Here is a 25712-nt window from a genome sequence, read left to right on the forward strand (position 1 = left end):
ATGACTTCATTCCCGGCGAATGTTAGTACGACGCATCGCTGTCGTCAGGTTTGACCCACATGCTGAGATTTCCCGAATGCCGGCGGAAAGACGACCGGTGTGAAAACGGTCGGAAATACATTTCGGAGAGAGAGGGAAAAAAAACGCGGAAACATCCATTTCAACAGATACAAACCTCAAATAGCTACAAAAAGAAAATAGTTTTACACATATAGGATCTGGAAAGGTTAGTGCTATTCTGAGAGGAATCTGTCTTTATCAAAACCAGCAATTACCAAAGAGGTCTCTGATGTAACGTCTCCGTCTCCTCTGCTTCCCTCCATCCTTTCTTTTTTCCTCCTCCCTTTCTCTGGCAGCTTTCCGAGAGTTCATCCTCGCGCGTGAAGCGGCAGATCGACGAGGATCATCTCGACGATTCCGCTGCGCAGCCGGACGTCAGAACGCAGGCCAGCATCAATCTGCTCACCTCGGGAAAGGAGAGTTACGTGTTGGTGAGAAATCAACATTGAGAGACTTAAAAACAAGTTTTGAATCATAAATTGAATTATTTTTTATTATTTATGCAAACAGCTTAGAAGATATACAAATTTTTTAGCTTGCGTGAATTAGCGATGATGTATGGACTAGAAACTGTTACAATGACCAAAAGACAGCAGGCAGAACTAGAGGTTGCAGAGATGAAGATGTTGAGGTTCTCTTTGGGAGTGACCAGGATGGAGAGGATCAGGAATGAGTCTATCAGAGTGACGGCACATGTCCGATGTTTTGGAGAGAAGGTCAGAGAAGCCAGACTGAGATGGTTGGGTCATGTACAGAGAAGAGATAGTGAATATATCGGTAGACGGATGCTGGAATTGGAGCTGCCAGGCAAGAGGTCTCGAGGAAGACCAAAGAGAAGATTTATGGACGTAGTGAGAGAGGATATGAAGGTAGTTGGTGTGAGAGAGGAAGATACAGAAAATAGGGTTAGACGGAGAAAGTTGACTCGCTGCGGCGACCCCTAACTGGAAAAGCCGAAAGAAGAAGAAGAAGAAGAATTACCAAATATGTTGTTCAAGCTCTTAATGTGTCAACCTCGTCATGGTGAAGCGGAAAAGTCCAGTCAGATGTTATTAACAAGGAATCCACAGAAACCAAACATCCCCCATGAGTAAGCTCTTGTTGACACTGAACGCTCCCAGCTGGATTTGGGTGGCCCTCTGCCTCGACCGCCAGAGAGTTACATGGTCATATCTGAATGAAATAACAGCTTTAATATTCATGAATGAATAAAAAACAGAGGTGAGCACTGATGGAGGGACGTGAGTGCAGACAGGAAAGGAAGAGAGGTACATCATGGGATACCCCTAAACTGTGCAACGCCAATAACTGAGTACTTTTTTAAGGTGATCTTTCTGCTCTCACATTCCAGGACTGCTCCAAGGGGACGGCTCGATGCGTGACCTTCACCTGTCCGCTGCTGAACATGACCAAGTCAGCAAAGATCGTTGTCCGGTCCCGTCTGTGGAACAGCACCATGCTGGAGGTCTGAGCCTTATAAATATAGCTGAATAATATAATATGATAAAGTACAGTTAAAGCAGTGATGTGCGGCGAGGTACGTGCTTGGTGAAGCCCGCCGACCATGAGGCAGGAGAACTGCGTGCCTCACTTAGTGGCTCTTCGTAGCTGTTATATGATCGCTCAGCACAAGAAACTAGTAATGCACGTAAAGCTGTGACGAATTGGAAAATGTTGTTCATTGAGCAAAAGTGTCTTAACATTTTAATAGTGACGGCAATATGGTCTTAGTGCAGAGCATGCCAGCAATCAGCCGTCATTGCGCATTGAGGCTCAACAGTCCCCAGCCTCACCAATTGTCTCTTTGCGGTATATGTAAAGGTGAAAATCCAGCGATTTTTGAATGAAAAACAACCTAAAACTGGTGAAGTTAAATGAAAAATACCTCTACAGTGGACATTACTGATAAACATAACCATTAAATTTTTTTTTTTTTATCATTTTCCATTTTTTTCTTTCCAAGATTGACAAGTGAGGCACGGCCTCTCCTGCCTCCCCTGACTGCACGTCACTGAATAAACGTACTATTTACCTAAATAATACACAGTTTCTCATAGATTTGGATGTAATCGGATATTTTGTGCCCGTGTCTCCTTTCCTACTGGTTAGTAATGGAATGCAAAATCAAAAATCTTGGTCTCTGTTAACTTTGTATCTTTTTCATGTGTGTTGTTCCAGGACTACGCTAACAGTCTGCTGGTAGAGGTCAAAGGTCAGGCCTCACTGAAGCTCATCACCGACAAACCGACCATCAAGATGGACACACAAACCACCAAGGTAGGAGCCACTTCGGCGGCAGCGGTAGCCAAACGGTGACCGTTTACCGGAAAAGTCTCCATTTTCTCCTCAGTTCCGTGTGGAAATAGAGCCGGTGGAAAGAGTGGAGACTCCCTACGAGCTCCCCATGTGGATCATCATCTCGGCGGTCGTGGCGGGAGTCCTCCTACTGGGTATCATCATCATAATACTTTGGAAGGTGAGATCGGGAGGCCGATTGCGGGAACAACGTTCGGCATGGATGCGACGCCTTGGACGTCTTGGAGTCCAAGCGTGGCGTGCTGTTGACGTGCGGGGGATCTTCTCCGGCGGATGTGACCGAGCCAGGAGTCTAACCTTTATCTCCATCCCCCCTTCCCCCCCTCCAGTGTGGCTTCTTCCAGAGGGCCAACACGAGGGAGATGTATGAGGCCAAGGCCCAGAAGGCTGAGATGAAGATCCAGCCCTCTGAGACAGAGAGGCTAACTGAGGACTACTGAGAACCCCAGTGGGTCCCCCTTGCAGTGGGGACCCAACGGCACAAACCAGTGGGGCTTCTGGGTAAAAAAAAAACAAACCCGCAATGTCACTAATGAGAGCTTGGGGTGTGATCCAATCGTGATATGAACACTTTATAAATGCCATCGATGTCCAAGTCATTAAATCGCATTTATTTTATAATCATCCGTGAAATCTTTTTTAATTTGCAGCCCATTGTTGTCATTGTTTTCATCACTTCTCTTAATCCCAGATTCAGGGCAGTTCGCTTTCCAAATATCAGTGACGTGCGGTGAGGTTCACGATTACCGTGAGGCAGGAGAGCTGCGTGCCTCACTTTGCGGTTCTTCGCAGCCGTTTTATGATCGCTCAGAACAAGAAACTAGAAACACTCATACAATTTTTTGACAAAGAAAATGTACATTGGAAATGGAGTTCATCTAGCTAAAGCATTTTAATAGCGACATACAGAGAGACAGCAATACGGTCTTAGTGCAGAGCATGCCAGCAGTCGTTGCACGATATACGTTGAGGCTCAACAGTCCGCGGCCTCACCGCACGTCTCCTCTCAGTATTTGTAAATGTCAAAGTCTAGCAATTTTGAATTAAAAAAAATCTAAAACTGGTGAAGTTAAATGAAAAATACTTTTACACTGCAAATCACTGACAAATAGAACCCTTTAATTTTTTTCATTTTAAAGTTTTTATCTTTCCAAGATTGGCTGGTGAGGCACGGCCTCTCCAGCCTCCCCTGACTGTGCGTCACTAACAAATATAATCCCACTGCAGTAATCACAAACAAGCAATTGAATTGGCAGACATGTTTTATTAAAGACGTTCATTTCATAATCAGAATCAGGAATTAGTGCATTGATCCCCGAGGGAAAATTGCTTTTTGTTACAGCAGCATCTCCTACTCAAAGGATACGAGATGAAAAAATATAAGCGTCAATAAAAAGAAAATAGATACAAATCAATGCAAAAAGTAAAATTAAAACTATGTATAAGTCTTTATACGAGAAACGATATAGTTCCTGCAATAGCACTATAGTAGAATTGGATATGGGTTATTGCAAAAAATGAATTGACTTTTTCTCAACAATTCTGTTCTCCAGTGGCTGCCAAGTCATCCAAGTCACGTTTTTGCAATTCCTATTCAAGGTTTCCAAATCATACACGTTGGTCCCCGATGGTTTTTATAAAGTGTTCGACTCGCTACGTCTCCTTCCGTTTTCTGGCTTGACACTATCCCATCTTTCTCCCACTTCCCTTTCAGAGTAATTCTCGACCCTGAGCCGCCGATCGATCCGCACTTTGCACGTCTTTAACGCTCGATCTCTATTTCCCACCTCTGTCTCAATAGGGCACCGTGAGATGGTCTTTTCCTCGCCTTCCGAATTCGAAATAATCGTTTTCTCAATCCGCCATCGATCCGGCGTTCCCTCCCTAATGCCTCCTCCCTCTTCTTTTCTCTCCATGATCTCCCCCAGCTTGGATTCTTCAAACGAGCCATATATTATCGGATAATGCCAAAGCACCAGGGGGTGAGAATTCGCAAGGCCGAGCGCTACCAGTTCAATCTGGGCTTCCAGCCGGAGGAGCCGCAGAAGAAGTATTGGATCACCAACTGGACGGAGATGCAGCATTATCAGCGTTAAAGGCCTCCACGCCGCCCCCCCCCCCCCCTCGGACCACCCTCTTATTTCCCGGCGTGGGGTTTTGTGGACACGTCTTTACCGAGGCCCGGATGGCGCGTCGAATTTGAAAACGCTGGTTTCACCCTGGTCCTCCTTCTCCTCAGTGCAATATACTGGACGTTCCTGCTTCAGAGATTGTAACGTAGAGTGTTTTCCTTGCCGTTTTGTAAAGTGAGTCGTCGTCACGTCCGGGGTTTTCCCACGTACGGACTTTTGCCCGCGTTGCTACTGTGCCTTCTTCTTCTTTTTCTACATTTGCTTTCACATCTCTCCGTTCGCCAACCGGCCTTTTTCTCCGACATCGGAGACGTCTACAGTTGCGTTTTTGTTTTTTCTTTTTTTTTTTTTTTTTGGAACTGATGGTACTTGTCAAGTTACATCGAAACACCTGGTTTCAGAGTGCTGGCGAGGTACTGAGGGAATTTTTGGATTTCTCGTGTTTTCATCGGTCTCACAACTACCGTACACTTGATGACTATTTATTGATTTCTGTAGCGAAGTGGAGAAACCTCGCCGGTCGCAGGGAGGGAGTCACAACACTGGATTCAATCGTATCTGACGTCATGGTGGAGCCTTTCAGCTCCGGACGGATTTTAAATTGTACATAATGACGTTTTCTCCCCTGTATTGACCATTTGAATGAATGTCCTCGCCGTTGTGTCGTTTCTCTGTCCCCCCCCCCACCCGCCATCCAACACTGTCTTTCGCGTCTGTCTCTAAGACACAAAGCGGACACTTGAAGTTTTTTTTTTTTCTCCCCCCCCGGAAGCCACCGGATATGGCGAGGTCGACCTTCGCGCACGTGTATTCACGGCGGGTTTTTGTGAATAAGACTCTGAGCTAAGAGGGAAGGGCGGACACAGATGCACAAACTGCTGTGGTTTTTCTTATTGTCTTTTTGTTTGTTTACTACGCAGTTCTAATCTAATTAAATAGTTTTGAACAAACCTCAGAGTCTCATTTGCCGATTCGCTTCTTTGACGCGAGAGCGCAGTCGTGACGCGTTGGATTCTTTATTGTAAGAAAACGAGGGACAGAAATCAAATATCAAAGCTTCAAAAAGACGCGGTAATTCACTTTACAAGCACTCATTTTAAAACATTTCACCCCTAAATCTTCAAATGTCACAAATAAATTACAAAATGTAATGTCACGTTCTTTTGCATAGGCAAACAAAAATAGTAATAATAATAATAACAATCGGCTCTAAGTGTATAAAAAGAAAATATACAAACAGCGGAGGCAAACCAGACGTACTGGACAGAATGCAAATACAGTGTCATTCACATTGAGGTTGAGGTTCGTCGCCTTTCGGCGGCCGCTACTCCTTCTGCTTGAGCTCCATCGTCGACAGGGACTTCTCGGGCTTTTTTGACTTCCTGTACTTGTACACCAGCAGGATGGTTGCGACCAACAGGACCACGCCGAGGACCAGCAGGACCCACTGACCGGCGACGGCCGACGCGCTGTCCACGCGCAGACCCAAGAAGTCCACCTTGCCGGGTTTGGTTGCAACTGCTGCACACATGAAACACGAAATGAGCACGGCGTTTTGATTCATAACGGCGCTTTGTCGCCCCCCGCGGGGAAGAACCAGCAACCGCGGCCCCCAAAGCATCTGCGGAGAGGAAAACTAAGCAATACTTTATTAATCCCTCATGTGGAAATTCGTTTCTGCATTTAACCCAGCGGTTGGCTGCCGTCCATCAGCGGCAGGGGAGTTTTTAGGGGTTCGGTTTCTTGCTCAACAACGCTTCGAAGAGCCCGGGAATCGAAGCAGGAATGCTCGTTTTCAGAAACGATTGCGCTACCGCCTGCGCCACGCCGCCCCAAAGGGAGCTCCCCTTTAAGCAAAGCTTATTAGAAAGTAATTTAAGTAGCAAGTTGTCCCGAAAACCGCAGCTGTTGTTGATTTTCCCATGCTAGCAATTCTTCCCAGCTGCTCGGATTCTACCGGATGTTGTAGGTTTGGCAAAATATTCCTTCCTGATGAAACCGTATTTTTTTTTTCACTCCCATGGAACTATTGATGGTTGGGGAATTCATTTTGTTAAATATGCCAGCTTCTCAAAGCCACCATGGTATAAAAAATTATAATTATCACAATTCAGACATGCAAGCAATCACTCATTTACATGCCGTACAAACATTCATTCTAACATTCAGCTGTTTAGTGTATATATTGCATGCTTCTGGACTGTAGCTGTTATTTCTCTCTGATTATAAGATCATGTTTACACTTACCTAGTCTACATAGTTTACACAGTTCTAGTTTTTTTTCAGCGTTTTGAAAAGAGTTCCTGATTAAAAATCCATTAAAAAAAGTAGTGACAGAAACAAAAACAAAAAAAAAACATTGCTTTTGACTTTCCGGTCAATATTGAAGATGCAGGTGTAGAAAAGAAAATCAAAATTTATTCCTACGACTTTATATCAATTCCTCCCACTCTATCCACTACACTTTTTAGCAAACTCTCCTCAGAAACAAACGATTTGTTCTGGTTGTTGCCGCAGAGGAGAGAAGGAAGGCTCTGTTTAAATCATTTTTTTCTGGGCAGCGGTTTCACAAACAATTGACTCAGGGACTGGAAAATGTGTTGGACGTATTATTCGGGGGGGAAACAGGCCAGCCGCGCAGGCGTGGGCGGGAAAGCGTCAAAATATTTAGATGCGCGGACGTCTCGGACATACTTTTCTGAGATGCGGGTTTCCAGTCGTATTCTGGCCACCCAAGGATGTCCTTGTTCTTGCCGTTCTCTTTCTCCAGCCACTGGATGAGGGGTTGGAAATACTCCATGAGCGGCAAGGCGCTCATGTCGGGCTGCCCGGTGATCATGGTCATGGCCTCGGGCCACGGCTTGCTGGAGCCCAGCTTCATCGCATCCCTGCAGCAGAGGTTCAGATTTTAAGCGGGTATGTTCTTTTTAGGAAACAAGACCCGGGGAGTACAAGGTGTGCTCACCCCAGCAGCTTCCCGGCCTCCTGGGACTTGTAGATGTCGCAGGTGTGCAGGGGACCCACGTGCTTGGCGGCGGCACACAAAGCCTTGTGGAACTGAAACTGGATGATGAAGCTGACAAAGTACCTGGTGGAACACGGTGACACGTCGACCACTTTGCAAAATCTGCGTTTCCCGGCACCGCCAACCACACGTCGCTGTCTACTGCCCGCAAAGGGGATTGAATTCTGCTGATTTTCACACGTCGGAAAGGTTCCCGGTCGGAAACGAAACCGCGACCTTCTTGATCTTGACGGAAAAGGAAAAACACGCACGTCCCATGATAGCTTAGCATATCCAATGCTAATGGCTGCTAAAGCCACAACACCCTCGGCTTTTTGCTGTACATTATTTAAATGCTGCTATCCGGGTGACGCTAACGGTTTTAGATGCTCGGCCGTGACTGAAAACGAACGCTTTTATTCGGAAACTTTAGTTAAATGACAGGAAGTAGCGGGACGGGTGCTGGATCAAAAGTATGGATAAAACAAAGGTTTGTTTCGTTTCGAGCCAAAATCCACTTTTCTTCTTATTTAGCATCTAAAGAAGAGCGGATCGTGGCTCGCAACATTCATGCTAAAATACATCATCTTGACTTTGGAGCCCTTTTCTCCAAGCGGATTTTCTCAAACCTTTGCATTTTAGTGATCTTTCACTGTTTATCGCTATTATCTCTGTGGTATATTGACTTCTTCTCTCCAGTGGTCGAGGCAGAAGGCCTCCCACATGGCACCGGGCGGCCTTCTCTTAAAAAGTCGTGTTTTCTCTCCATCGTTGCCGAGTGTTTGCTGGGTTTTCTGTTCATGATTCCTCCAAATGACGCACCAGATCTGCGCTCCGTGGAAAGCATCAATCGGACAACTTTGTTGCGATTCTGCGCCATAGAAACGAGTAAAATCCGATATGACGTCTTTGCTCGCCAGTTTCTCCGCCGCACTCACGGATCCATACCTCACGTAGGGCACGTTGGCAGGGATGTGGAATTTGGCGCCTGGGTCGAAATCCTCCTCGGAGCGGGCCACAGGTGGACACAGTCCCTGGTATTTCATCCTGAAAATATGAAGGGGGGCGAGGAGTTTAATCATTCGGAACGACGAGCGAACAGCTGCGTCAGTGTTTTGCTCGAAACGTCATGAAACGCTCGAAACGTCCGTTTTGTTGGAGTATTTTTCTTTTCTAACTCCGTGGCGAGACTTCACCCACCTGAGGTTCCACCACTCCTTATTGTACTCGGACGGCTGGATGCGTCCGTCGAACACCTTCCATCTCCACTGGTCCATCAGGTAGCCGAAAGGGAGGAAGGCGATCTTGTCAAGCGCCATGCTCATCAGGAAGTTGATGTCGCTCTCTGGAGGAAGTGCAAAACACGACGACCGTCAGCGTCGACGTCGTCGTAGGACTCTCCTCGGCGCCTCCCCGTCACGACGGACCACCTACCGGGGTTGTTCTCCACCTTGTCCAGGAGTTGGATGCTCTTCAGATGTTTGGGCGTGGCCACGGACAAGGCCATCACGTCACCGATGGCCTCGTGGAAGCCAGGGTTGGCTCCGTCGCGGAACGACAGCGGCTGGTCTTTGTATTGCAGGAAGTACTGGACGTGGCCCATCTCGTGGTGCACGGTGATCAGGTCGTCCATCGTCACAACCGTGCACTGCTTGATCCTGGAGGCACCAATGCGCGGGATCAGAGAAACATCCAGGGGCGGCTCCAAACACCGCTATGGTATAATTCCACCTTAAATCCAGTCGTTTTGAGATATGTTGCATGTCGGCGCTATTTAGAAGTGTTTCTCCAATGCGGCCCAAGCCCGTCATAGATGATTAATAGTCAGCTATAATGAAAAAAATACGTGCTTCTCAAAGCCAAAGAGAAGAAAAGCTGTCGTCTGCAGGCGAATATCTGACAATATATTGCACTGTTTTTACACTATTTGCACGTTGACAGCAAAATCCATCATGCTGCTATTGTATTATATATAGCATATCCTGACTTTTTTTATGCCTTTAAATCCACTTGATTTTCTCACTTGCTATCATCACGGCTTTTTTTCCCCCTGAACTGTACAGAAAACGCTGCTGCTTCTCTTTACATTCACATAACATATATGTATGCCCGCTGAACTACATTCTTTGAACATTTTTATAAACATTTTCAATCAATATTGAATTTAGAAACTCCTTTTTTCCCTTTTGTGCAATTTTGTATGGATGATTACGTGCAAAATAGTGTCATATGTTCATAAATCATTTTAAAGTTGAAATAAAATGCCAAAAAAAAAAAAAATCAAATTGCAATTTGATTTTGTTCAATTTTTGTTCCATTTACGTTGAAGCACATTTGAAACGTTGAAGCATTTTGGATGTTCACTTATTCAGTCATTATCTAGAGCGCTTATCCTGCACTCTGAGCCGTCATTGGGCGAGAGTTGGCGTCCTCCATGGACCAATCACAGAGCCGCTTATAGAAACATACAACCATTCTCGCTCTCAATCACAAGTTTGAGTCCATTTCAAAGAGATTTCTGATCTGAAGGAGACTTGCTTGTATTATAAATGAATTAAATTATTTTAATCATTTATTTATTAAAAAAAAAAAAAAAAAAAGAATAAAAATTAAAAAAAAAAATAGAGAGACATACAGCCATTCTTTTCTCGTTCGCATAATTTTGAGTCTCTAATGAACCTCCTGCATGTTTCTGAACCCGGAGAACATGGAGACTCCACACAGAGGGTTCCCTGTGGAGCTCCAGCCGGGGACCTTCTTGCTGTGAGGCGGAAACGCCAACCACCGTGCCGCCGCGTCTAGCCTGAATGTATTTTCCTAAAACCCTGGCACACTTCTGCCTTGTGCAAATGCGTGGACTTGGAAAATGAAAAAATTGCCGCGCAGCAACACAGCGAGGGGTTTATGCAGAAAATAAAATAATTTTCCACCTGAAATCCTTCCGGTTGTAGAAATCCCAAGCCGAAGCGTGACACACCACTTCTCGCCCGTCGGTCGGCTTCTCCAGCATGGATTCCTTCCAGAACGCCTCCGGCATCGGCAGCAGACCCAGGGAGGTAAAGAATTTATCCGACTCCTCAAACATCCGCCTCGGGGTCCATTTCTGAGTAAGAGAACAGAAAAAAAAAACTTTAACAAGGAAGAAAATCAAGATCATCCTGCTAAAGAAATGCCAAAAAATTGGACGGGGAAGCGACATCCAAGCAGATGCACGAATAGGTTTGGTGCCAAATCGACGCGATGGTGTGAATTCATGGCCAGTTTATCGCTTTATTCTGCACCCTGAAGTCCACTAGTCATTTTCTGCCTGAAGGAGACCGATCCCTCAATCGCTCCGGCTGCAGGCTGGAGTCGTAAAGAATGCGTGTTTGTGTGTGTGTGTGTGTGTGTGTGTGTGCACTCATAGGTTCAGTGTTTCCATTCACCTGCGCCACCATGGCCGGCGTGGCGTCGACTTGCGTGGCGTGCGGGTAAGGTGTGACCAAATCCATGATTCCCGACCAGGTCTGAGCCCACATGTTGCCTGAGGGGACGAGAAGACGGCCTTCATTTTCCACATTCGGCCTCTTTCAGAAGCCGCCCCCCACTTCCTCCCCCGTCCCCCGGCTCCGCCAGTGGAATTTGCAACCGCGAGCGGGTCCAATCCCCGACCGTGTTGAAGTTGTCGTGCGCAATCTCACGCTTGATGCCTCTGAAAAGAAATTAAATCCTGCCCAAATCCAAATGCATCTACGGCCAGCTGCAGAATATTAATGGGGTATGCTCCAACATAAAGGGGGACTTTTGACTACGATGTTAGAATTCTGGCGATTCCGCTGTGAAATACCAAACTCTGACCTCAGCCTCAACTCCTGAAACCCAGGAAAAAAATAAATAGAAGTTCTGTGGGTAAAGTAAATAAGCCAATATTGTGGGCAAGTTGTGGATTTATAAAATCCAGACCTACCCAGCAAGTGAGCGGGAATGGGTCCCCGCAGGTTGACGCGGTCCGACCCGTACTTCTTATGGAGCGCCCGGCGCACGTAGGCGTGCACGTTTTGATAGAGCGGCTCCAGCTCCTTCCACAGCCTCTCCAGATCCTGCTCGAAGTTCGGCGAATCGTACAGGGATCGCCAGTAAGCGCCGTTGTCGGTGTGACCTGCGGAGGCGGGAAAGACACACGCGTGAACATTCAGCGTGGATTTCGCGTGGATTTTCCGTCCGTCTCTCGGTCCGTACCGTTCAGCACGGCGGCTTTGTTGGCCAGCTCTACGTATCTCTGGTAATCCTTGCGAACGGCTCTGCCCGCGGAGTCCCTCCAGCCCTTCCAGGCGAACAGCAGTTCGTCGTAATCTCTGGACTCGGCCATGATCTTCTGAAGATCTGGAAGACGAGGTCAAACAAGAGGATTCAGTATTACGCGTCCGGCCCCTCCTTCCAGAAGGATTCTGCGATCCACTTCTCACCGGGATCCAGCGGATGGCAGGTCCCGTCGTCTTTGCACACCTTCGCCACGCTGTAGTTGCCCTCCATGTTGGACAGCAGGGTGTTGTACTAAACCGATGGAAGTGGAAAGTCATACTTTTGTGCAACTACGCAAGGCTTCCCCTTTGGCCCGCCGGACCAGATTTAATGCACATCTTTAAAACCGCCGCCGTCTCTCTCTCACCTCTTTGAGCTCCGCCGGTGGCAGCGCCGCCCTCTCGATGTCGCTCAGTTTCTTGATGATGCGCTTGATGGAGGGGTTTTGAAAGTCGGTGGTGTCATACAGGCGGGCCTTTTTCCCGTAGTCCTCGGTGTGCGCCGACATCTCCAGGCTCTTCTGGAGCTTTAAGGGAAAATGAATCGGTTAGATTCTTTTTTTTTCCTTTAGGCTTTTCTCTTCAGGGGGTCATATTTACCAAATGATTGCGTGCCAGTTTTAAATGCAAAAGCAGCAAAAACAAATGAAATGTCATTTACCAAAGATGAGTTGTCAAATGCAACGGAGGTGCAAGACCTTATGCTCCCGGCAGAGAGCTGCGTTCCTCTAATACAAACCTACTAGCAGTACCTTTTGCTCGCTCTAAGCGATCTCAGGCAAAACTGTTCTCAGTTCTCCTACCTCAGTGGTGGAACAAACTTCCGGAAGCAGCAAGACTAGCATCATCTCTCTCAACCTTCAAGAAACAGATGAAAACTTTTCTCTTTCAGGACTTTTTACTGCGCTGATGCTTGAGCTGCCCCAGATCAGGTTAGGCACCAAGTTAGGCTATACAGTATGTGTACGTTTGTGTACGTCTTTGTCAAAAAACAAAACAAAAAAAAAAAAAAACTCACTAACCCAAGCTTACTGTTCTGTATATTTCCTGTGCATCTTGTATTTGCAAGTGTTATTTGCAGTCCTTATGTCCTCTATTGTAAGTCGCTTTGGATAAAAGTGTCTGCCAAATGCAATGTAATGTGATGTAATGTAATGTGCAAAATCAAACACATATTTGATTCTATTCTTCGTTTTTTCCTTTCGGCTTTTCCCTTCAGGGGTCGCCATCGCGAATCAACCTTCTCCATCTAACCCTACTCTCTGTATCCTCCCCTCTCACGCCAACTAACTTCACATCCTCTCTCACCACATCCATCAATCTTCTCGTTGGTTTTCATCTAACCCAGGGGTCGGCAACCCGCGGCTCTTTCACCCTTACACTGCGGCTCCGAGTGGCTTGGGAAATTAAATTATAAATATTTAATTGAAGTGAATTTTATTTTTGTTAGTTTTTAATTTTAGTTCTAAGTTGGAAGATGATTGTTACCTTGAAATATCAAAATGAAATTATATTTACTATTTTTCGCCGCTCAAAATAAACGTCACCCTCGCGGAAGCCGGGCGCTGCATGTGCTGTGCGCAGAAGTTCAGGAGCAGAAGTCGCATTAACCAGGTAAAATAAATATTTGTGAAGATAATTTCCAAATATTTATTTTTTATTTTTTACTGACAGTGATTTTTTCCCAATTTATTTTTAAAATTCAGGTCAAGGCTCTGAAATAAGCTCAAAATGTTCAAAACGGGCGCAATCCATACATAGAATTTAATTTTCTCTGTAGCACTTTGTCGATTTCATAAGTAACACACTACACACTTGTTCATACAATGTGTAAAGGTACTAAAAAGCAACATATTCAGTGGTACCTTTCTTTTAGACGTCAAAAATTATTTGTGGCCCCCAGTGTTTTCTTTTCCATGGAAACTGGATCCAAATGGCTCTTTGGGTGTTAAAGGTTGCCGACCCCTGGTCTAGACCTCCGATTCCAACATCCGTCAACCGATATCTTCACTCTCCCTCCTCTGTCCATGACCCAACCATCTCTGAGCTTCTCTCCAGAACATCTAACATGTGTCATCCCTCCAATGCACTCATTCCTGACCCTATCCGTCCTGGTCGCTCCCAAAGAGAACCTCAACATCTTCATCTCTGCGACCTCCGGCTCTGCATCCTGTCTCTTGGTCATTGTCAGCATGTCTGCTCTCACCGCTGCCTTGTCCACCTTTCCTTTCATTCCGATTGACCGTCTTCAATCGCATCGTAGTCAGATAACTTTCTGTTACCGCTGTATTTTATGAGATTCCCCCGTACTTTTCCACTTCTCTCTCTGAGGCGTCAAAGCCCTGCAACAGCCTTGACAATAGGTTTCCTTCCACATTCCATCTTTATCTGCACCTGTTTAGTGCAGCAGTGTATTGTTTACTCTTCTGTATAAAACCAATAAATGGTAGTGGTGTTGGAAGACAAGCAGACGTAGTCTCTGTTTCTGCTCCCAGTATACAAACCACCTAACCTCCAGTCGGCCGAGTGTTTAATTCAAATATATTTTACTTTAGTTTGTTCATTTTTAATACGTCATTTTGAATTAGACAATTATGGCGATCTTGTAACATCTAAATAAGAGGTATTATACAATAATACAAATATTATTGTCGGTCTTTCTTCACACGCAGGTAAAAGGATGACAACATTCAGCGAGAGGATGTCAAGTTTGGCTTTTTTCATAAATACAAGAAGGACCCAAGCAGTATTTTTTGAAGTATCTTGCTTAAAAAGTAACCTTCAACACAATGTCATTTTTTTTTTTTTTTTTGGAGTTCAAAATGTTTTGTTGCATGCAGAAATGTAATTTTGTTTTCTCTGCAGTTGGTCATTGATTTAAAAAAATGCAACATTTTGTTTATTATACGCCGTGTTAATTCAAAAGGACCTGCCGTGTTGTCGTCAAATGTCTCTTTGCGTGCTAAATGTCGCCGCCACAATCTCGCCTCAAGACGGTCCTCGATAGAATTACTTTCAACGGTAAACCGCACGGATGATGGGAGCGATCGCGGCTACCGGCGTCTCACCATGTTTTGTTTGTTGGCGTTGTTGATGTCGGTGTTGTACGTCCAGGAGGCCTCGGTGTAGCTGTTCCACACCACCTCAGCCGTTGTGTTGTACTGCTCCAGGAACATCCGTGCGTGGTTCTCGTCGGTGTTCTTATCTGAGGAGACGAAAAAGGATATTCGGCGTCTGTTTGGCGTCTATAGCGGGCTCCTCGAGACCTTCTACCGTTCCGTGGTAGCCAGAGGGCTGTTGGTCGAGGTCAACGGGCTCGACTAACGGCTCTGTTTATGTCGTCATTTAGTTGTGGCGGTTTATTTTCACCCTTACCGTCTTATTTATTTGTTTGTTTGTTTAGAAGTTTATTAGGACAGTATACAAATACATTAAGCACAGAGGCAGAGATGTTTGTACCAGATTATAGCTGATAGCTAATTTCCATCTGTAGTTTCCATCTATAGTCTGTATCTATTTTTTTCCTTTGTTGTCCGTTCTCATCCTTAATATTGAGGATGTTAATTTTTTTTTTTTTTGCTATTTCCCAATTGTCTTCTAATTTTCTCTCTATTCGTATGTATATTCATATTTATTGACACTTTTAACTGCTTAACAAATTTCCCCAATGGGGATCAAGAAAGTTCATCTTATCTTACCTAACACTGGATACCCATTAGTTTCTACTTATTATCGACGCCGGTGCGAGCAGGACTCAAAGGTTTGACGCCGCCGTTGCCGCCGCCACTTACCGATGCCACCCGGGTAACCCTCGGGAACCGGCGGCACCCAGCCGAAGTCGGGCCATCCCAGGGTCTCTTTTGCATTCTGTTCTTTCAGCCAGTCGATGATGGGCTTGAAGTACCTCATCAGTGACCCGGCATCCATCACCGAAACCCCCAAAGCGTCCTGGAGCACTTTGGGCCACGGCTCGGAGGAGCCCACCTGGAGAACTTTTCTGGACAGAAACAAGAGGAGGTTCGCGATTTCCCTTTCGTTCTTTTAACCGATGTGGAAAACAAGACGGTCCGGGCGGATCGCCGTACCTTAAAATGTTCCCGGCCTCTGATGAGTTGTAGATGTCACACTGGTGTAAGGGACCGTTGTGTTTGGCGGCTTGACACAGTTTCTCGTGAAACTGGAACTGCAGGATGAAACTGACAAAGTACCTGCAAGAGGAAATGGCTGCTCAGCGTTCTATCGCGTCAACGACAATTATCCCTCCAGGAGTTTGGTTTTTCTTTCCGGGAACTTGGGGGAGATATTAATAATCCGTCTGATTTCTAAGATAGCTGTCGATCTGATCTTCAATGATCTGAGCAGTGAAATGCTGCTGGATTTTAAAAAGAAACCCAGCGGGTTCTCACCCGGCCCAGATGCTCCGCCCTTCTATAAATAAAGCAACATTTTCCATGATACTTCTGACAAAACAACTGTGAAGTGGTATGAATATACAGATCCCAAACAAATATTCTTGTGAAGGCACTGCTTATTTTCTACTGTAGGGTGATCCCTCGCTATAAAGCGGTTTACTTTTCACGGTTTCGCTACTGCACGGATTTGCATCGTGCATCGTGTTCTGCATTCTGATTGGCTAAAAAGTCACTCCGCTTCTTCTCTATTTGTGTGTCAATAACGTTGCAGTTTGATATGTACACGTACGTAAAACAGCTTGCCAAATTTACATTACGTACGTGCAAATTCTCTTGCAATTTTGAGTTTCTCTAAAACCCATAATGTTGACAAAACGCTCTGGACCGACTAAAGGGCCCAAAAGGCAGCGGAAGATGCTATCTATCGCAGATAAAGTTAAACTTCTGGACATGCTAAGGGAAGGTAAAAGCTATGCGGCTGTCAGTTGGCATTACGGAATTAATGAATCTTCCGTTTGTTTCATAAAGAAGGAAGAAATAAACATAAGGACGACAGCAGCAATAAGTTTCGCAGCAGCAATAAGGTCACGGTGGGCGGTGCTAATCTCCGCAATTTGAAGCCTTCTGTTCACATTGATGATTAAAATTATTATTTGACAGTACAGGACAGAAGTTATTTGTTGAAAAAAACGTTTCTAAAGTACAGAACTTTTATTTGTGAAACAAATGATTGACCCTGTAAAATGGTTTGTTCTTTCTTTTCAATGTATAATAGAGTATTTAATTGTATAATAATTGTAAAAAAAAATTAAGGTTTCTACTTCACGGATTTTGCCTATCTTTTTGGAACGTAACCCCCACGAAAAACAAGGGTATACTGTATTGCATAAGATGCTACGTAAGTACCGTGAAAATGCTAACAGGCTATCTCGTTTTTCTTTAAAGTGGTCGCGGGACGCTACCTGATGTACGGGGTGTTCGCAGGAATGTGGTACTTTGCACCGGGGTCGAAATGATCTTTTGTCCGGGCGATGGGCGGGCAGATGCCTTGGTATTTTGTCCTTTAGGAAAAGAAAAAGGAATAAGAAATCCTCCCAAAATGTCCAACTTTTCCTCTCCGTGAAGGCCCCCCCCCCTTACCTGAGGTGCCACCAGTCGGTGTTGTAGTGGTCCGGGGTGGTTTTGCCCCGAAACACATTCCACCTCCAGCGGTCGATGAGGTACCCGAAGGGAAGGAAGGCGATCTTCTCCAGCGCCATCTTCAACAAGAAGTTGATATCGGATTCTGGAAAACGCGAGGAGAATGACACCATTTGTGATCGAGCGTCGTCGACAACGAATCCGTTGTTCACGGGTTTGCGTCTTTACCCGCGTCCGGGGCTGCGGGCTTGAGCAGTCCGATGGTTTGCAGATGTTTCGGTGTGGAGACGGAAAGGGACAAAACGTCTCCGATGGCCTCGTGGAAACCGGGGTTGGCTCCTCGACGGAAGCCCACCGGTTGGTTTTTGTACTGCAGGTAATACTGAATGTGCCCCATCTCGTGGTGCACAGTGAAGAACTGCTCCATGGTCACGGTGGTGCACTGCTTGATCCTACGGCGGGCCGGCAAAGGATCGAAGTCATCCTGACCGTTCGTTTTTGCATTTTACGAGCTGAGCTTATACGAACAAACAGAGGCGTCGGGGGGTCGAGTTAATGTGTGAACGATGAAGGCCGCTTTCTGTCAACCAGCCGGCTGCAAAGGTGCGTGAATTGCTTTTGACTTGAGGTTGAAATTCTCCAGTAAACTGGAAATACTGCACGAACGTATGTATTTAAGTAACGCAACACAAAGACGCTGTCAGCGAGGAGCAAAAGAAATGTTTTTTGGATTTTAAGATATTTCAGGGAAATCGCAAAAGGGAAGTTTTGGTACGTTTCCTGCTGTCGCGGCTTTGCATAATGTATAACCGAACGAGTGGAAGGTTGGAGGGTTGGGGGGGAGGGATCGCTGGCACAGTCACTAAATCATTTCCAGGTGTGCTAGTCACTCGTCTCCAGCTCCGCTCTCTAAGGTTAAATTTGACCGTCCACAGATGCCTTGCCTTGTTACAGTACAAGCCATGATATGCAGTGTTTGTATGTACCTCATATGTATAGTCCAAAACACTGACCGTCCCATTCTTTGCATTTCTGTTTTATCCATCCCATTTCTGTGTATACATACTCATCTATCACCCCAATTATTATATCATCCCATTCTGTATATACATATTTATATATATATGCCCAATTCTGTATAGTCATATTCATATATCATCCCATTCTGTCTGTATAATATCCATCTCATTGTGTATATACATATTTATATATCCATGTTGTACACAAAATATCCATCCTGTTCTTCATCTGCTCATCCCATTATGAATATATATTCATATATACATCTCTTCTCTGTATATGTATATATGCATGCATAGATATTTATTCCTACATATAATCCATTCTATTCACTTTTGCTATTCCAGCTGTTGTGTGAATGAACATCTATCTATCTATCCATCCATCTATCTATCTATCTATCTATCTATCTATCTATCTATCTATCTATCTATCTATCTATCTATCTATCTATCTATCTATCTATCTATCTATCTATCTATCTATCTATCTATCTATCTATCTATCTATCTATCTATCTATCTATCCGTCCAAACCGTGTTGTATAATACCACTCATACTCTTGTATGTTTGAGTATGAGTTTTATATATTTGTTGCATTTCTTCTGAATTTGTAATGACCAGAAAAAAAAACTGAATGGGGTCCTCAGCGCGCATTAAACAAAATGGAATTTCTACAAAAAAAAAAACAATAGTTTTTGTGATTAATTCCTAAATTTATTGCTATACTAATATTGATTGATTGGCATATGAGCTGTTCTTTCTGTTCATTCTGCACAATGAAGGTATTAATTCAATGACCTCAACTCTCCAAATGACTCGCTTGAAAGAAAATCACTTTCACCTGAAGTCTTTGCGGTTGTAGAAGTCCCAGGCCGACGCGTGGCAAACAAACTCTCGATCCGCCGGCTTCTCAATTATGGAGCCGTTCCAGAACTCGCTGGGCATCGGTTTCAGACCGAGAGAGGTGAAGAACTCCTCCGACGCCTTGAACATGCGGTGGGGATCGTATTTCTGCAAGCGACGTAAACACTCGTCAGGGCGTGGAATATCATTTTGGAAATAAAAGAACAGAGGCGCAGTGCGTTGCGGTATTTTCGAGGTCAAGCGCTGCAGATGCGTTTTTCCCAGCGCAAACTGCTCAGGCGACGCAGGAAATCTTTCCCCTGCACTTACTTGTTTCACCATCTCCTCTGTCACGTCGATGTTGGGTTTGTTTGGAAAGGGGACCACCAAACTATAGATGTTGTTCCAGGTCTGGGCCCACATGTTTCCTGAGGTTGAAAAAAGAAAACACGCTGAAGGAACAATTCCAACTCGTGCGCCGCGGCTGAAAATTAGTTTTCTTCCCCTTTGTCTCCGGAAAATAAATTACGTGAGCTCATAACTGGCTTGCAGGCACTCTAGCCGCCCGTCCTGTGCAAAGTGCAGGAAAACTCCACACTTCCTCGACCCTTTCTGGTAAAAGCCCTCGGCTGAGTCACTCAGAAAATGCACGTGAACTTATCTGGCTACGTAACAGAGTACTTTCTTTGGGATACCCGTACCTAGCAGGTGAGCAGGGATGGGTCCTCTCAGGTTGATGTATTTCGGACCGTACTGCTTGTAGAGCTGGCGGCGCACATACGCATGCAAGTGCTGGTAGAGTGGCTCGATGGTTTTGTACAGCGCCTCTATGGACGCCTCAAAATCGGGAGTGTCATACGAGCTGAGCCAGTCATCCGCGGTATCCAAAAATCCTGAAAGAATCGGTGAAATGTCATTATCTCACTGTTTGTCTTTCTTCTTCCTTCATTTGTTCACTCCGCTTGTGGACGGAGACAACTCACCATCAGCTTGAGAGGCCTTGTTGCTGAGCGTCACAAATTTGGAGTAGAGGTCCTTGAGGGGTACGCCCGACGCTTTGTGCCAGCCGTCCCAAGCATACAGCAGCTTCTTGTAGCTCCTGTTGTTGGCCATGAGGTCCGTAAGCTCTGCAAGATCAGATGAGATTAATGCTTGTTTAAGTGACTCCATCCTCTGCCAGGAACCTGCAGTGTTAATATCCCGAGTGTCACAACAACGGTTTTCTCTTGGTCATGTCAGAAACAGACATACCGAGAGGTGAAAGTCGAGGGTGTAGTTTGGGTGGGGGGAAGCCAGGGAAAGGAGAGGTTTGTTGTTCTAACCATGGCAAAGTTGTTTTTCAAAGGTCTGTCCCATAAAGTAAAAATCACGACGGAGAACAAAGAAATCAAACTTCAAGCCCTCTTAACGTTTTCTCCCGATTCGCTCTGGCCGACGCCGCCCGCAGACCATTGTTTCACCACACTTCCGAGAGGTCACATCCATCACACTTCCTTCGGAGGGCCTCTCTGAAGTTGCCCGTCCTATCACTTTTCCAAGAGGGGATATTATTTTAACTCCTCGCGAGTGTTTTTCTTGCGAGACTTCCCCTCCACATTGTTGCAGCCGATTGTTTCTCAAGCTGCGCCCTCCGTCTCCGACACTTACCGGGTTCCAGGCTCAGGTTCCCCAGCGAGGGGTACGGCACCTTGGCTGACGAGTAAATACTGTCCATGGTGCTGAGAATTTTATTAAACTGCAGAAAAGGAAAAGGAAGACCTTGGGTCAGTCTTGGGTGTTCCTGCGACATCAACAGCGATAAGGCCTGTTTGAAGGCCCCCCCCCCCCCTTCACCATACAAGAAAACAAGCCGACCTCCTGTCTTTCATTCAGGGGCAGGTTTGCTGCTCCGAGTAACTTGATCTTGCTGATCAGTGTCTTCTGTTTGGGATCAGGGAGAGTGTTGAGGAAGACGTCTGTGAAGACCTCCTTCGCCTTTTTCCCCCAGGCCTCGGTGAAGGCCTGCTCCTGGAGAGTCGCTTTAACCTGAAAATGGCGGGAGAGCGCATGAGTATCCCTGCCGGTGGATTTAAAAAATGACATGACCTGCAAATCAGCGTCTCCAAAATCCAGTTCCTAATAGGAGTTGTTATTTTCCTGAGTTATCAACTAAAACACGGACAGCGACGGTCGGAGGAGATCACGGCGTGGGTTGGTTGAGAAATGCGACGTCCAGCTCGACGGCAGCCGATAGAAGACCGGCGAACTAAACCAAGAAAGTTTGTTCGAGGCTTAACCCTCATATTATGTTAAGGGTCAATTTGACCCATTTCACCCATTGACCCTTAACATAATATGAGGGTTAAAACATGAGCATGCTTATAGTTAGCATAGCGCAAGGCTAGCCCCGAGTTAGGCCGCCACTGGCTCACTCTGTTGAGAGGTTTACATGATGTGATAGAAAACTCGTCTCTTCTCTCGAGCCCTTGAGCTCCGTCACGTCGTAGACTCCAGCGAACGTTGTCGCCTATTTTACCGTTTCAGCTATTAGCATGTAGCTGACGCATGTAGCTCGCTACTGCTAACGGTTGTTAGCAGTAGTGGATCATCCTAGCACATAAAAATGTTATTTACACAGTGCGTAGTTGTCGTGAATATAACTATGCACTGCGTAAACAACTTGTCTGCTTTTATAAAAACCTGTACATGCTCCGAGCAAAATTTCACTGTGCCTGCATCATGGCAATTAAACATCTCGATTCTGGATTCTTTCGCATCCCTTGGAACCCTCACACCTCCCCGTTCTCCATCGCACTCGCCTCCTCGCTCTCTCGTTTTCTGCCCCAACCGGTCGAAGCAGAAGGCGGCCCAACATTGAGCTGGGATCCGTGCGAGGTTCCTGCACCGCTAAAAGGTTAACGCCAAGTGCTTGCTTGCGGGGGCGACGTTGGCTTTCTGTGGATCATCTGGTCCAGAGCTGCTCCGATCTGCTCCGATCTGGCACCGTACAAGTAAATAAAATCTAACTCCACTGCTGCGGTTTCCGATTCCAGTCGTCAAGCTGTGTTGTTTGGAGCTTCATCCAACTAACATGACGGTTCTGCTTCTCTAAGCGGAAGGACTGCACTTCCCGCAACACATATGGTATCATTTACCTGCCGTTGAAATGTCGAAATGCCGAAATGCCTGTTAATGCCGTTCTGCATTAACAGGCCAAACACAAATTGCTGTAATTGGCGGGAAATGGCTCAAGATGCAGTCGTTCATCCACATCTCAATGCTTTCTGTTCACGGGAGGAAGGACCCCGATGCCGCCAAATCTCCCTCCGATCTTTGTTTTCGACAATATTATGTGAGTCACAGAAAAAACAGCTGTATTAGCACATCAGTCCCCAGCAGATTGAGTTGCTGCTGCTCTGGGACGAGAGTAAAACAATCCTGCTTTGACAAAAGATCTCTCAGATACGCTCCCTTTTTTTCATAACTTAAGTTTTTTTTTTTTTTTTTACAACAAGGATTTTTTTTTTTGTCTTTATTCAGGACATTTTTTTTTTTTTTTTTTAAATTTAAAGGACTTTTTCTTTACGTGAGAGTTTTTCTCTTCCTCCATTTCATTTTATTTAAAGAAAAAAAATTGGACTTCGTCGAGCCTTTTGGCTTCGGACCATCTCCATTAATGCTGGCTCGCTTTGGGGGGGGAACGGGAAACATCCGGCCGCACAGTGCATTGAGTTCGAGTCCACGGTTCCCCGCTTGATCAGTGCAGGCCTGATAAAGTCAACAGTGGGTTCTGTCCACCGCCTTATCTGGCGCTCCCCCGGCGTTCGCTTAGCAAATCACGGAGCGGCAGGAGAAGAGCTGGTGACAGTGAGGCGTCAACGCTGACCTTTGTGCCTCGGCCTCTGCAATCATTATCTTTAGCTCCACTCCGGGAGAAATCACATTCGCGCACTCCGGGGAGGCTCAAAGACGAGGCCGGGAACATCGTTTTACCGATTTCTGATGATTTTTACCGACTGATGACGTCGATCGAACTGCAGTTTATCGTGTAAGAGTTTAACGTCCTGTGTTTCGCGCGGCCCATTAGCCCGCCTTGTCTGCACGCTAACGGTAACCTCGGTCTGCGCGGAGAAAACACCCAATTTGGAATAAACGCGAGTCTCTCTGTAAACACACGAGTATCCTGCGATTGCATCACATTTGCTTTTTGTAGAATTTATCCAACGGTGAGACGATGAAACGCTTCAACTTTAACTCACAGTTAGTCGCATTTTGGATTTCCGTAGAAAAAAAAAACAGCCTCCGGTTTTAACGGCGCCACTTCAGACGGCTGGTGTTTCATTCCCGGGTTCAAAGAATCTCAGGCATTCATTCATCCGCCCCCCTCGTCGCCTCTTAGAAATACCGCATAATTATCAGCCTGCGAGCTGTTTGATCAGCCGATCAACCTCCTCGCCTCTGAAGCTGCGCGGGCTCGGCGGTTTGCGTCGGCTTCGTTCCTAAAATCCATCGGACTAATGTTGAAATTCGATTGATGCGTTTTCTATCCCGCACCGACAGTTGCAGGGGACGCTGAAGCCTTTCTAAGCTCTCATTGGGCGAGAGGCGGCGTTCAACCGGGGCCGGTTGATGACGGGGCCACGTCTGGGGACTCTTTCATTCGGGTGTCATATAGAAAGACTCAACCAGTCACTCATTCTGTACAATTCCAGCCGTCCCATGAAGCTCCTGCATGTTCTTGGACAGCGTGAGGAACTCAGGGAACCGATAATGCAACCGCTATTTTTTTGTTTTGTCTGTGAGCTTGAACGTCGGTGCCGTTTCCCTCGGATGCTTCGGCCGTGACCCTGTTGACATCGCCATGGCGGGACGGGGTCGGCACCTGTTCGCTGAGAGCGGAGATGTTCTCGAAGGCCAAAGAGCGCAAGGGGAACTGTTGTGATAGCACGTGATAGACGTATCATTAAACCCCAAAGATGAGAAAGAAAATTGCCTTTTGAAAATGTCTCTGCAGACAAATGTCTCTGCAGAAACTGTTGGCAATTTTCCGCGAGCGTACCGGCTCAGACGGCCCTCGTAAATGCCTTATTGCCGTCCGCTGCCGAGGGAGGAACATTTCATCGGCTAATATCGCCATAAAACTATTAGCGTGTGGAATATAGCATCCTGTCCATCTGGAGGAACTGCGGAAAGTATCTGAGTCGGCTAAGAGCCCCGTGAAATGTATTCCGAATGTTTTCCGCCGGAGCTATTCAAATTCTCAATATTTGAAGTTATAAGCGAGCTGAGTTGGCCGGGGGAAGCTATGCATGTCATTCTGGAGACGGGTGAATGGAGGACATCTTCGGGACTCGCGGGGAAAACTGGATTATGCATGCATATGTGCGGAGAAGGCGTGACTGATGACATGAGTCAAGCTCCTAAATTAAGCAAACGTGAGTTAACGCCTCAAGGACGCTTGAAAACTACAAAACTGTCCCACCTGGAGTTCGGAGTTGTGTTCGGTCAAGTTGGTGTTGTAGTTCCAGCTGGCGGAGACGCTGTGGAACAACACCTCCTCGGCGATGGTGTTGTAGTCATCCAGGAAGCGTTTAGCGTCCGCCGCGGAAGCCACATATTGCCCGGGCATCCACTTCTCTGGCAGAGCCTGGGAGAGCCCCAGAGCTGGCAGCAGCAGCAGCAGCAGCGCCCGCAAAAACCTGTCCGATCCGGCGCCCATGACGAGCTCCGTCCGAAAAACAGCGGAGGAGAAAAAGCGCAGTGTGCAAGGAGTTGGAAGGAAGGGGCTAAAAATACACTTGGTCCGATGAAGTGAGAGAACACCTTCCCTTCTCCGGAGCCGATCTCTCATCCGCTCCCTCGCTGCCCCCTTGTAGCTTCCCAGCCCGGCTGCTGGTGGATTGCACAGAAACCAGAGCGTGCGTCTTTTTAAGTGCTTGTTTAAGCCAGCCCACACTTCCCTGCAGCCTTCCCCCTCACCGGTTTACAGTACTGGACATGATTTCCCCCCACCCACCCATTCAACCCCCAATCCCCTTCCTTCCCTCTATCTTCCCCACCTCCCTCTTCTGTGCGCCGACCAGCTTTTCCAGGAGAGCGGCGGCGGCGTGCTCGATTCGATCCAAGTTTCTCGACCAATGACAGATAAGGCTGCGGCGCAGGAAGCTGCACAGCGCCCTGGAGAAAAGTCCGGGGTGGACGCCACATACTTTGCTCTCTGCTTCCTTTAGCGCAGGGACGTTGACGACGGGATAAAGATGCGCGGCCGTAGCGCAGATCGTGCATGGAGCCCCGTCTCTTTGGCGGTTGCACAGCAACTGTAAGTGCAACGCGCTGTACTCTTTATCCGACTCCGCAACTCTGCAGCTGGAAGCCGGGTTGGGGTCCAAGGTCGCACCGCTGGGTGCAAAAAAAGCACGCAGGATCTCTAGAAGAATGCGAATCTGCGGCGCAGCTCATTGCATTCATGATTATGTCCAGCTAGGTCACACAAACAACGCATTAATATCGACTAAATGCAGAA

General features: G+C 46.4%; 2 protein-coding genes across 2 annotated transcripts in view; one reads left to right on the forward strand and one right to left on the reverse strand.

Annotated features, from left to right (window-relative positions):
* itga3b (integrin, alpha 3b) overlaps positions 1-5198 on the forward strand; it is a 32305-nt gene extending 27107 nt beyond the window's left edge. The window contains exons 21-26 of the mRNA XM_086141082.1: positions 357-491; positions 1412-1525; positions 2239-2337; positions 2411-2536; positions 2706-2877; positions 4305-5198. Coding sequence (XP_085997208.1) covers positions 357-491; positions 1412-1525; positions 2239-2337; positions 2411-2536; positions 2706-2816 — 585 coding nt within the window. The 3' untranslated portion in view covers positions 2817-2877; positions 4305-5198. The remainder of the gene's footprint in view (positions 1-356; positions 492-1411; positions 1526-2238; positions 2338-2410; positions 2537-2705; positions 2878-4304) is intronic.
* Positions 5199-5505: 307 nt separating this feature from the next.
* Positions 5506-25074, reverse strand: ace (angiotensin I converting enzyme (peptidyl-dipeptidase A) 1). The gene is made up of 25 exons (XM_086141081.1): positions 24672-25074; positions 21065-21235; positions 20858-20945; positions 20194-20337; positions 19912-20103; positions 19541-19638; positions 19209-19378; positions 17573-17796; positions 17345-17489; positions 17167-17265; positions 15878-16000; positions 15584-15789; positions 14861-14997; positions 12161-12319; positions 11958-12045; positions 11731-11874; positions 11459-11650; positions 10938-11035; positions 10443-10615; positions 8947-9170; positions 8713-8857; positions 8461-8559; positions 7474-7596; positions 7203-7396; positions 5506-6029 (listed from the first exon to the last, which is right to left on the reverse strand). Exons 1-25 carry the CDS (start codon positions 25038-25040, stop codon positions 5833-5835), a joined length of 4002 nt encoding a protein of 1333 aa, XP_085997207.1. The 5' UTR covers positions 25041-25074; the 3' UTR covers positions 5506-5832.
* Between the last annotated feature and the right edge of the window lie 638 nt (positions 25075-25712).

This window comes from Fistularia commersonii, chromosome 33 (assembly GCF_037954325.1).
Source record: "Fistularia commersonii isolate RoL2024-O1a breed Wild chromosome 33, RoL_Fcom_v1.0, whole genome shotgun sequence".
In the NCBI taxonomy this organism is placed as follows: Eukaryota; Metazoa; Chordata; class Actinopteri; order Syngnathiformes; family Fistulariidae; genus Fistularia; species Fistularia commersonii.